We start from the raw sequence: 13,654 nt of genomic DNA on the forward strand, positions 1-13,654 counted from the left end.
GACCTCATCAAGATCACTTAACTACACTTGCACCAGCCACACTCAGGGAAATATGAACCTCTGAGAGAGAGAGTGGATGTTGGGATAAGATTCCTTTGCATAAATATAGCACCAAATTACCAGAACATGCGGAGAAAGAGGGTGTGACGGTATGAAACAGAGACACAGAGTCATTTGCTTCTCTATTTCAACAGCCTTAAATTCATCAAAGTTGAACTTTTGCTAGCTCAAGTACACACCAGTACAAACATGGTGTAGCTCCTGTTAGGTGCTTAGAACTTTGCAAGGAGCAGAGGCCCCTGAAGGGATTTATGTTCTTACAGCCATCAAAACAAAAACTGCTGAGTGAGTTCAGTGTGACTTCTCTGTGACATAAGAGACAGTTTCATGACAACTCGTAATAATTCATATGAGATGGCAAAATCGTAAGATATCATACGACTTGGCTTGTGCGAAAAGGTAGGACTTTTATTCCCATAGAGACCAACCAATCAACAAACAGACTGTCAAATTGATACATTGCAGGCATCAAATTATAAATAGCCTCCTATCAAACACTTTATTTTAAGAAAGGAAACAAATGTGGTTACTGATTCCATATTGATTTATGCAAAACAAATAACTGATGTATGTCAACCTGTAATATGCTTCTCTTCTCATTCCAGTCCCTGATGTTTTACACATTACGTCACGCACATAAATTATTTTCCTATTAAAATCCTGGTTAGCTTTAGGGTTTGGGAAAGGGGCTAGACTTTATGGCTAAGTTTAGTTTAGGGATTATACTTAGGAAAAATCATACTAACATTGTTCGTTGGTTTGTTTATTTATTGTTTTCTGAGGAAAATTCGTCAACATTGAACGTCATCTCTTACCTTTTGTCATCTCGTGCTATTATGTCTTGTCATAAGACCAGGTTGCAAATGTTGCAAAATCATTTTCGTGACCATTTGTAAATGGACTGTGATATTATGTGAGCTATGAAACATGAAAGTAAAGGTTTCCAACATTACACATGAACGCAACAACACTAGGGCTGCTGTAGGGCTATGTTTGGAATGGCTAACAGTCTCATGTGAATTCGTCACAATACTATGAGGTGGCAAATTTGTACCAATTCGTAAGACTTCATTCGTGTTGGAATGGCATATAGGCCTACTGCTCGTACTATTTCTCCAATATACAGCATGTTCACTGTGAAATATAGGCCTATCAGTGTTGGGCAAGCTACTCCAATAATTTAGCTTCCTTGTAAATTCCTTGTGTGTGTGAGCATATCTGGGTAATAACAGTATGATATCTGATGGTATCAGGTGGTAATACCATGGTACTTTGATATACAATTACCATATTTATGCACCAATCTGTATTTACAATGTGCTTCAAAGTACTTATACGAATATCATGGTACTACCAATAAATGATTACCATGTTCATATGCTATTGTTTTTAAATAGTGCTTCAAGGTAATTCAAAGAATACCATGGTATGCTGCTTTATGATTACCATATTCATATACAATTGTATGGTGTTTCCAGGTAATCCTGCTGAAAAGACCAGTCACCAGTTTATGTTGTGTTTTGGGTGCTGGTTCCCCAGCATGGAATGCTGGTGTGCTGTTGTCCCCTCTAGGCTTTTAAAACAGCTTAACCAGCTTCATCAGAAAGAACATTTTTATGTTTTTTCATGTAGGCTATTAGTGTTTTGAAACTCTTTGGTTGGAAAATGTATTTACCTGCAGTAGACGTTCATAAGCTGCATATGTGTTGAACATAATAAAGACCTTTTTCATCAAACATTAAAGGATTAGATCACCCAAAAATGATCATTTTCTCATTATTTACTCACCTTTAAGCCATCCCAGATGTGTATGTCTTTCGTTCTTCAGCAGAACCGAAATAATTATAAGCACATTTCAGCTCTGTTTATCCAAAAAATGAAAGCGAATGGGTGCTATCAGGCTGTTGGCTGTTTGATGGTCCAAAAGGCATATTTAGGCAGCATAAAAGTAATCCACACGACTCCAGTCGATCAATGAATGTCTTCTGAAGCAAATCGATAGGTTTGTGTAAAAAATAAATCAATAATTAAAACTTTATTAACCTTCCTGCTACCAGTTGACCCATCAAGGAGCTGTCGTGTGACGTAAGCGCAAAGTGCGTTCACACGAAATGTCGGAAGCACGTGCTTTGTATACAACAGAAGAATGAACGTCATATGAGAGTTAGGTCATTTCAAACAAAACTACAGCAGTGGGTGGAAACAAAGATTTAAAGTTAAAAACATTTTAATTATCTATTTGTTTCTTACACAAACTTGTCGATTTGCTTCAGAAGACATTCATCGATCGACTGGAGTCGTGTGGATTATATTTATGCTACCTAAATATGCCATTTGGACCATCAAACAGCCAGCAGCATCATGGCACCCATTCACTTTCATTATGTTTCTTTTCATTTCTGCTGAAAAAGGAAAGACATACACATCTGGTTTAAAGGTGAGTAAATAATGAGAAAATTATCATTTTTGGGTGAGCTAATCCTTTAAAATGCATTTGCAGGTTTGGTTTCCATTGATTGCAGATCCATTGCAACCAGCGTTATCTTTATTTTCCGTGTTTTAAAATATTCCATGAGCATGCTGACAAGTGAGAGTGCATACCAAATGATTCAGCAGTGCGCTTTCTGAGTCATTCAGATTGAATCGCGAACCGATTCAGACTGCTTTACTATCACGTGTGAACTATTCATTCTGAAGAACCGACTCAAATGAGCGATTCATTTTGTAATTGGACATCTTTAGTTCTGACATCATTTTAGTTCTGATATAAAACACCGGGTATGGGCATGATGTAGCGTTGTAGCTTTTGTCAAAGCTACGCCATTACCTAATCAATAATATAGCTTCTCCTCTGAAAAGCTACTTGATTTAAAAACTAGCGAAGCTACCACCACGCTACTCAGAAATGTAGTTAAGCTACTCAAGCGAAGCCCATCACTGAGGCCTATATTTGATCAGAGTTTATGTAGGCTATTTAAAAATCGAAAACCTTTTGCTTTTTGTCACTTTGTTTTTAGCTTGAATAGTTAATGGCACAGTCAGGGGTGTAGATTCCAGGGAGATGGGGGGAGGTAACCCCCCCAATAATAAAAACAAGCAAGTACAACCCCCCCCCCCCCCCCCCATGATCAATGTAAACATGTAAATTCTTCACACTGTAACCCCCATGAATAATTCTGTGTCTGATTAAAATGAATATTTACATACATGCAATCATACATTCAGTGCATACATAAACTGAAACACATAGTAATTAAGTAGTCAAGCCTAACAAAGGCAAAAAGTTTAGAAATCATTTATTTGAGTAAATGAAAATACTGTATACCACTACCAGACCCAAACAATTCAAAAAAATAATAACATATTGATCATCTAAACTTAATATAAAACTGAAATTCATACATTCACTTAAGCAGATTATGAAAACAATACAATATTTGACACCATCTACAGTTTTTAAATTAGTCAGATAACTTTTCTTCATTCCTTTACTTTTCTTTCATTCAGTTACTCTCTTTCTCTTCAACCTCACCCATGACATCTGCATTTATTACATTTTCATTCTGATCTATCTCTTGTGCTGCCTTCATGCTAGAATCTGATCCATTTTCCTCTGTCTTGTCATTTTGCCCACTCTCATCCTTCTCACCCTCTCCTTTCTCATTATCTTCAGTCACCTCCTGATGTTCTTCTTTATACTTGTCCGCCTCCATTTTCTCTTTCTCCCTCCTCTCTTTCTCTATCTTAGAGAGGTGATGACAAAGGGACTGTACATAGGTGAAAACACACAGAGGGTCTGGATTCTTACCCATTAGTAACATATCCGACACTTCCAGAAGGGGGCAGCAGTCAGCAAGAGATCTAGAAAAGAGAGGATTTTTGCATTGTTTTTCTGTGGGATAGAAGATTGTTAGGTTGTTCCAGACTCATATATGAAATCAATAAAATTCACATAGAAATTACGCTTCCACATACATCCATACATCTTTTTTTCCCTATATTTAACCTCGCTTCCGCAATCACATGCACATATTCAAGTACAGATCTAACATACTCTGCAGTGCTGAAGGCCAAAGTGAAGTTCTTCTCCCGTTCACTGGCTTTGAGGGATGAGAAGTCAAAAGCAGAGGGAAAGAAGCGATGAATGAGTGCACAGAAAGCCAGACCATCATTCCAAGAGGAAGAGAAGTTTTCTATGCTGACACCCTTTAAGATGGTAAAGGAGAATTAGACACTTTCATACATGATCATTCTTAATAGATTTAGGTTTTTTTAAAGTTTCTAAAAATGGATAAAATGGTTCCCAAATAATTATTTCTGGTCATATAATTCACTTTGACCAGGATTTGAATACACAGTGCCTCCAAAAAAGTATTTGGTCACTTACTATACTCCACACTTAAATATGTATTTATGTTATTGTGTATGTTATGGTATGTGCAATATATGTATGTTATTGATTAGATAGCAAAATATCAAACCAAGTATATTTTTTTAAAATGAACACATTTGGACATTTTGGGGACTTTTTGGTTTTCAAACGCTAGTAGAACATATCCATAGTTAATGTAATGAACTGAGGTTACTCTGCTAGGACACCTGTGTGAACTTGATGGGAACCGACTTCATACATCCATTTCAGTTGTTTGCTTGTTAATTCGGCATGTCACAAAATAGCAATATATTGATTATTGATCGGCATGTTATTATATCAGTTTATTTTTGAGACATCAATATATTAACAAGAAGACTAATTTGTGTGCTTTCTAACACACTCAGTTGGGCTTCTGTTTATTGTCAGGCATAACAGCATTGGGAGATCACAAGGGAGTGACATTTACTGAAGCAAGTCACAAGGCACAGGTTTTGGACAGGTACATACATTGGACAGGTATTTTAGAGCTCCTGGCATAGAACGCATATACACAAAAGTTACAAAGGTTTTTGTACTTCTTCAAGAATGAAAGTGACATTGATGAGTTTGCAGGTTAGTGTATGAAACAGGTTTAACTGCAAAAACTGAACGATTAGAAATTATTATGCAATTTCTCTGTATACATCTTCAAAGAGGTTTCATTCAAGCTGTCAAACCACAAAAAGACAAACTTTGTTATTTTTTTTTTTTTTTAGAACGTGCCATGTCATCTATAGGGCAACGGGTAGCCCAAATACAGTATATGTCGATAATCATCGGGAATATCTTCCTATTACTGATGCATGAAAAAGGCATCGATCCCAAGCCTAATGCTAATGTAATCCTTAAATAGAGGTGAGGGTAAAAAGATTTGGCTCGCTGTCCATAATAGAGGGCTCGAGCTCGAGACTCGACCAAAGCTCTTAATACCCCCCTAGACTTTCTTAGTAATAAATTAGTAATAAATTAGACATAAGGTGGAGTTGGGGTGAAAGAGGCATGCCAGTGTTGTGCCAAAATCTGATGCCCTGCCAGATTCTTACTCCCCGCTACCTGATTGGTCCCTATCTATAAAGCCTACCCCTAATCCTATCTATAGTAGGGAGTCATTGGTCCCTGGCCTTACAGGCCACCCAAACACCTACCCCCAAACACAGCCAAACTAGGGTGTCAAAAATCGGCATGACGCCCAGAAGAATTGTTGCAGCACAGAGGAAGGATCTGGTTTATCTATACTTACTCTGGTGTTGTAACTGGTCAGATTAAATGAACATGCTCCTCCCGAGCTTTGTTTAGAAACTCCATTAAAAATCGCCTTGGAACAATTTATTTAAAAATCACAAAAATGGCTCAGAAAAGTTAAGATAGTAGGTAAAAGCATAGCATAATTTCTTTGTAGATGCCACTTGGTTTAATATTTTGTTATCTAATGCAATGGCATTTAAACTCTTCGAAGTGTGGCTTGAATGTCCAAATACTTCTCTGGACCATGTTCATTTCTGTGAAATTTTTAACTTTTAATTGTAAATTCAAAATATCCAGCTTACCTCATAGCTCTGTGTTTTGTTCCTGCACCATTGTAGAATTTTCTGTTTAATTGAGGCTCCACCGGCCACACCTATAGATGTCCGTTGAACTTTAAAGTTTCTGACTGCTGGGGTCCTACAACAAGGCAGCACATGTAATTCACACAAACGCTAAAGACAAACCAGATGTAGACATATCATATACTGTAAACACAGTTAAATGAACAAATACAGCTATACACAGTAGCAGAGTAAATAATGATAAATAAGTAATGCTGTTGTTTACATTAATGAATGAATGAAATGATGGTTAATAACAACTTGTAAGTACTGTATATGATATTTGTGACAATGATCTGTATGATTATGAGGTTTATGACAACAAAGAAGACAGCTGTGATGATGAAGATGGCTTACTGGTCCTTCTGAAACTTGGCCATGGCGTCTCTTCTAGCTGAGGGACGGGCACCTCGTGGGCAGACAGTTGATTTTGTTGAAGCTCTATGAATAGATGATGGAGCTGTTCTGTTCTTTCTTGCAGAATTTTCTTCTTGCAGTTTGTCTTGGATGTTGTCTGTATTCTCTTTTATCTCATCTGTGTCTTTTTCAGCCTCTGTGTTTGTAGACTCATTAGCTGTCTCCTCCTCTTCTTTGTGTTTCTCTTCAAGTTTTTTTTCATCAGTTTCATCTGAATCATCCTCTTTCCTGAGAGATTCATTGTTATTCTCCTTTCCTTCTTTTACTAACTCACTGTCTTTATTTTCGATCACCCCAGTCTCGTTTTCTTGCTCTTGGGTTGTATTCCCAGTGATCTCCTCCTCTCTTTCCTCCAAATCTGTCTCTTCCATTCTTACTATGTTGACATTCTCAGTGGCTCCGCCCTCTTGTTCACATGCCTCACTGTCATTGGTTTCATCTTTTGTATTCTGCTTCTCTTCTTTGTTCTCTTCATCAACTCCACTCTCTGTAGTATCAGTCACACCTCCTGGCTCAGAATCTACTATGCATTTGGGCTCTTTTGGGTCCAGATGTTTGGCATCCTGTGAAGAGCCAATTCCAAAAGTGGTTACAGCAAAGCAGAACGACTCCACAGCACAAACTTATCACTCACAGAAGCTAAAATGGTTTCAGCTGTGTCCTGCAGTATGACAGTGGTTCTCAACCAAGGGGCCAGGGCCCACTATGAGTAGGGTTGCCAACTGTGCCGTATAAAGCAGGACATTGCATATTTGTGAAAAATTAAGACAAAATGATCAAGGGCTGCGAAATGTCCTGTATTGAATCGCTCAAAATGCACAAGTGCCTCATATTTGAGTGGTGTCAAGTTGGCAACCCTAACTATGGAGCCTCTGCAAACTTCCAAGGTGGTACAAATTGACGTAATTATTGAAGTTATATTAAAATAATCAAACTTAACCAAAATGCTACAAAAACTGTTCAAAACATTGATATACAGTATGTTAACTGACATATTATTCACTCTGATGAAAATGCAAAACTGAGCTACACTGGAACAATTTTATCGCGGTGTAGAAATCTGCACGCAGCCCACTACTGTGAATTTTATTTCACACCTGCGTTTTAAATTTTTGCACAAGACACATTCAAGAGTGACTACATGTTAAGATCATATGACCAGCCGAATATTGCCAGCTTTATCTCGATTACTCGAGGAACAAATGAATCATGGCTGTGAATAGCTCATCTATCTATCTATCTATCTATCTATCTATCTATCTATCTATCTATCTATCTGTCTGTCTGTCTGTCTGTCTGTCTGTCTGTCTGTCTGTCTGCCTGTCTGCCTGTCTGTCTAATCTAGAAGGAGCATTTGCTATACTTATGACACAATGTTAGACATTTTTCTTTCGTTGCCATTCAGGAATAATGATTAATTTACAATGAAAGAGGAGTAAGAACATTTAAGATTTACCCCCCAAAACAGATGTTCTCCAATAATTTCTCATCAATGTGGAATATGTTCTTCAAAATTCCCACATAGAGAGTGGATACAAATGTAAATGTGCAAATTGATAAGCACAGTTCAAACTTGCATTAGAAGGGAAATATATTTACAGTGTTAAAACTGTACTCGGTCAGTCTACCCAATAGCAGCTGAAGTATGCCTAAAAGAATGCAATTTTATATGAGAACACATACAAGAATAATGCATATAATATAGTTTTTAATGTAGGCCTACTTTTTAAAATATAAGCATTCCTTCATAAAAGCTTAATGGAATGCATCGCTTTGTATACTAGACAAATATGAACAGGTAATCAGGCTGTATGCCTGTATGTTTCTTTCAGTAACAGACAGAGTCTAGTCTTTCATCAATCGATCACATCAGTAAATGTTGTATGACTTGGTTTTGATGACTATCAAGAGTGAAAACCCTTATTGCAAAGCACATACAAATCCATTCAAGGCTCTGGATAACAAAATGTTTAATATCCATGGGAATGTGGAGAGAATGAAAAAATGATGATATGTATGAAAATTGGTACCAGATTTCCCACTCTAGACACTTTTGGGGGAAAATCATCAATCATCTTTGATTATCTGCTTATCCATGTGAACTCATTAGACAGAGAGTTTATTTGGTATAGCATGCATTAGAGTTGTAATTGAGTTGTAATTCTTTTATTTGCTGTCCTTTTGTGAAGATTGTGTTCAGGAAAATATATACTCAGAGGGGTGTAAAATCTTGTCTGTCAATCTGACATATTGTTTCTCACCATATGTGAATGCACCAGATTATTACAGGCTTATTAATATAGGTCTGCAGTATTCTCTGAAGGAGATATCAAATACAGAGTTCCATTAAAATTAAAAATACAAAAATAAATGTGGGCAGTGATTCGCATTCAACGGAATCTGTAACGTTCTCAATTTGCAGTCTAAGACCATATCAGAGTTTGTGTCCGTGTGTATGCATGCCCCAGGTGTCACATGAGGTCATGACTTACCATTTGTAAAAAGAGCTGGAGCATTCCGTTGAATGAGCAGGTGTGAGTGTGCATGCATTTGTGAGTTTTGTGCATGTGTGTGTGTGTGTGTGTGTGTGTGTGTGTGTGTGTGTGTGTGTGTGTGTGTGCGTGTGTGTGAGCATGAGCATTAGTAAATGTGTTCATATCAAATTACTAAATGTGAATTGAGCCAGGAATAGATATCAAGGAGTAACTTCAGTCTGATCAACTGCACTCCAGACAATAATTACATAATATAGTAAGTGAAATAAGTGAAATTACTTGGAGGTCAACTGAATAAACAAACTTTACATATCCCTCAAAATATAAGAGTGCTTATCTGTGTGTATGAGAGATGAGAATAGAACAAGACACATAAACATAATACATGCACATTTTGTAACATGTAACTGCCAGTGCCAAGAACATTAACCCTCATGTTCTGTTGACAGAGCATCTTATTTTCCCAACAAATTTAATAAGTTCATCTGATCTAATCTAAACCCATTAGACAGCTGTTATTGAAGCCTTAACTTTGTTGTCTGACAAAGAAGACATCAGCTTGGCCATATCTATTTTAGTAACACTGCATTTTTGATGTGTCTTCCACACATTTTAGGAAAATACAAACAAATCTAAAAAGACAGTTGGCAGAAGTAAACTTCTACAGTATGCTCACCAGCACTATAAATCCAAATGTTCATAGTAATTTATTGGATTGTGAGGGAAAAATTAAATCATGCAAATTAGTTCATATAAATTAATGTTGATGAGTATTTAGAACTTTCTCTTTCTTTTGAGTTCACAAAACTGACACATTTTAAATAACCTGAATTGTTTTAGTATTTTGAGTTTAATACACATGTCATGAACATAAATTGTCCAATTGAACTTAAAGATGTCCAGTAGCCACTCAATCAACGCTACCAATGTTGCAATGGGAGCGTAGATGCAGAGACTATTGGGGATAGTTGGTGAAACTACAAATTTCTCAAAAAGTTTGGTTTGCTAAAAATGATGTAGGCTATTGGGCATTCCTCGTTTGTCTTTTATTTTTGTCAATAAAAAAAATTACAAATACTATTGTCAGTTTTAATGAATCCTTCCTTGTTCATATTACTCAAAACATTTATGTAACCAAGTTAACTTAAATTAACTTAGTTGTTTTAACGCTTTCAAGTATTGAATCTATTTGCAGCTCTCGTCTGGTTGACCACTAAAGCCAAACAGGGTTGAGTCTGGTAAGTGCCTGGATGGGAGACCTCCTGGGGAAAGGTTGCTGCTGGAAGTGGTATTAGGGAGGCCAGCAGGGGGTACTCACCCTGTGGTCTGTTTGGGTAGTAATGCCCCAGTATAGTGACGGGGACACTATATTGTAAAAAAGCACCGTCTTTCGGATGAGATGTTAAGCGAGGTCCTGACTCTCTGTGGTCATTTAAAATCCCAGGGCACTTCTCGTAAAGAGTAGGGGTGTAACCCGGTGTCCTGGCCAGATTCCCCCCATTGGACTTATCTATCATGGCCTCCTAATAATCCCCATCCCTGAACTGGCTACATCATTCTACTCTCCTCTCCATCAATAGCTAGTGTGTGGTGGGCGTTCTGGCGCACTATGCCTGCCGTCGCATCATCCAGGTAGATGCTGCACACTGGTGGTGGTTGCGGTGGTTCCCCCTATACTATATAGAGCGATTTGAGTGCCTAGAAAAGCACTATATAAATGTAAGGAATTATGAATGAATGATTTAATTAATTATTTGTGTTGGGACAATATAAATATTTTTTGTTTGGTTAACTGAAACTTGGCAGGGGATTTCTATATCCCAGCATGATTCTGAAGTGCAGATTGACTGGACACTTTATGATCCCATAATCCCTCGGGAGCTGAGGAAACGTCACATTTAAAATGCTGGATTTAAAAGAATGCTGGTGAACCGCGAGTAGGAGGGCTCTTCTCCACTGCAAATGATATACCAAGATGGTTGTCCCTTGTACTTAAATGGTGCTTACCAGAGTAGATTGTTTTCACAGTTGTTGTTATTATGTCATATATAAGGGTCATGGGTCAATACCCACATCCTTGGATGAAGTATAGCTGCAGTCAATTCACACTACTCGCATGCATACCTAAAGAACGTACTGTTTTACCAGAAGTACCGAAGTTTTACCGAGAAGTGCGCCCTTTATCAAATACAGTACAGAATTGATTCCACGATTTAGAATGCAGAAACTGTGTTTCCCATTAGCATGCATTTAGCATGCAAGCATTTACTGTACTAGATAGTTTATAACAGAAATAGATTAATTTAAGTTAATTTAACATGTCTAATTTAGTTGGGTTTACTCAATTCAATTAGATTTCCTCTACTTGGAGTATATAAATTGAGATTACATGATAATTTTAATTTAAGGAAACTCATTTAAATACATGGAACAACTGTCCATGACTCAATCAAGCTCAGCCAAAGAGTTAAATTTAAAGTTAAGTGCCATTAAAATGTATGAGTTAGCTTACTCAATATTTCAAGTTAAGAGCAATTAAAATGCATGTGTAGTACAAATTTAAACTTGGAGTTTATTACCTTAAATTTTTTTTTAGTTCTGCCAACTTATTAGGGTTTACAGTGAGTCCGATTATGATTGACTAGAACCTTAGCATGTGAAAATTTGTTGAATTTATTCATGTTTTATACCTGGCTTGTCTGAGACCCCAATTTTTTATTTTTTTTACAGAGGACATATGAGGCGTGTTATCAAGTAAAAACGTGGTTTTGTTGGGTAGAATTCATGTAGTATCAACCTGATAGTTTTATGTTGTGGTTTTTTTAATTTTTTTTTTTTTTTTTTAGATGTTAAATGGGCCTTGGTGTCTCTCAGTCCCAAAACAGAATATGAAGCTTAATGTAAACATTAAATACAGTAAGAGAAACAGAGAAAGAATAACATGATCACTCCATTGTTAATTAAATGCAAAATTTACCTGGTCATTCATTTCCTCACTGGCCACTGTGATATTCTCAGAATCCTCCATTTGTTTGGGGTCGTCTGTATGAAATCTCCTGTCAAATTGAACTGAAAGACTCTTCACAGTCTTTCCCCTTTCTTCTTATTTCCTTGGTCTTCCTCACCCTCTCCTCTTCCTTTTCTCTATATCCTCTCTCTCTCTCTCTCTCTCTCTCTCTCTCTCTCTCTCTCTCTCTCTCTCTCTCTCTCTATCTATCTATCCCTGACCTTTTAAACAACACATAGTCCAGAAATAGTGTAACACTGGCGCAAACAGACCCACTGAGCAGCTGTTACTGCTAGAAACGAATACACACAACACACAGGAATAAACAGTATTGATGTAGGTCCAAGAATAAAATAAGACCAGTACATCTGCTATTTTTATTGTACACCCTTTTAAATATTTCTCTCTAATACTCTTTGAAGATGCAAGATCAAATTATCTTAAAAATGTTCTCAAATATTTATGACAAAAATAGTTTTTAAAAACATAGATACCTTTAAACATTTATGTCTTCAAAATCTCACATTTTTATATGACCTGTTTGAACTTTAATTGCCTACATGTACTCATATGTATCCCAATGCAAAAGAAACATACATTTTTTTTTTTTAAATAATAATACTTAGGACACTAAATATATTGACAGAGATAAAAAACAAACAAAAAAAAAAAACAACAACAACAACTACATACTACAATTTCCAGGTCACCAATATGTTGTATAATTTTATTGTAAAATGTGCTTTAAACATAAAAGTTCTTTCCAGACGAGATGTGCTGAGAAAAAGAGTCTCTGGATGCTGTTTTGGGGTTTTATACTGTACTGTAATCAGGGCTGTGAGGGTTAATTTTGAAATGTATTCCACTACAGATTACAGAATACATGCCGTAAAATGTAATTTGTAACATATTCCGTTAGATTACTCAAGGTCAGTAACGTATTCTAAATACTTTAATACTAAAAACTCTGTCAGTACAGTAAGACAAAATACACATGATAAAAATACATTGATCTTGTTTGAAGGATTTTTAGATATTTTTTACAGGAAAACAACACAAAAATTATTATCAAGAATATGATTTTTGCCCTAATATCAAAGGTCTTACTATAAAAAAATTAATTATGATCTAATGTGAATTTTCTTGATAAAAAATATGATCGTGCCTGGTAACGTGCATGTAAAATGGCTAGAAATAGCATTTTAGCTTAGCGTAAAGCTGACAATTTACACAAGGTTTATTTCTATTTCTTCTGCTCCAAACTTATTTCAAACTTCTCTGTCTGCTCATATGAATGTAACACATCATAAGAAAGTTTTTCACCGCTGTTTAAATGCACTTTGGATCGAATCATTTAAAAGTATAAATGTTTTCCAACTGAAAGGACTAAAATATTAAATGAAACAAATGACAATAAAATGCAAAGTAATCTCTTCAGAAATCAAAATACTTTTTGAATGTAACTGTATTCTAATGACCAATGATTTAAACTGTAACTGTAGTGGAATACAGTTGCTTATATTTTGTATTTTAAATACGTAATCCCGTTACATGTATTCTGTTACTCCCCAGCCCCGCCTGTAATATGTGAATGTGTGCAAAAAGTGAGAATTAGAGTTTGTGGACTTTATCTTACTCTCTCATTTTTTACCAAAGCAGAAGACTGTTTATACAC

General features: G+C 36.3%; 1 protein-coding gene across 1 annotated transcript; it reads right to left on the reverse strand.

Annotated features, from left to right (window-relative positions):
* Nucleotides 1-3,339: 3,339 nt before the first annotated feature.
* On the reverse strand, nucleotides 3,340-12,128 carry smtnl1 (smoothelin-like 1). The gene is made up of 5 exons (XM_051650466.1): nucleotides 11,950-12,128; nucleotides 6,418-7,040; nucleotides 6,022-6,136; nucleotides 4,115-4,266; nucleotides 3,340-3,921 (listed from the first exon to the last, which is right to left on the reverse strand). Exons 1-5 carry the CDS (start codon nucleotides 11,998-12,000, stop codon nucleotides 3,564-3,566), a joined length of 1,299 nt encoding a protein of 432 aa, XP_051506426.1. The 5' UTR covers nucleotides 12,001-12,128; the 3' UTR covers nucleotides 3,340-3,563.
* Between the last annotated feature and the right edge of the window lie 1,526 nt (nucleotides 12,129-13,654).

The sequence above is a fragment of the Myxocyprinus asiaticus genome, chromosome 22 (genome assembly GCF_019703515.2).
Source record: "Myxocyprinus asiaticus isolate MX2 ecotype Aquarium Trade chromosome 22, UBuf_Myxa_2, whole genome shotgun sequence".
Taxonomy (NCBI): Eukaryota; Metazoa; Chordata; class Actinopteri; order Cypriniformes; family Catostomidae; genus Myxocyprinus; species Myxocyprinus asiaticus.

Coding starts and splice junctions, on each gene's coding strand:
- smtnl1 (XM_051650466.1), bottom strand. CDS start 12,000: ATGGAGGATTCTGAGAATATCACAGTGGCCAGTGAGGAAATGAATGAC. Junction 7,041..11,949: donor GTGAGGAAATGAATGACCAG/GTAAATTTTGCA, acceptor GGCTCTTCACAG/GATGCCAAACATCTGGACCC. Junction 3,922..4,114: donor TTGGCCTTCAGCACTGCAGA/GTATGTTAGATC, acceptor TCTCTTTTCTAG/ATCTCTTGCTGACTGCTGCC.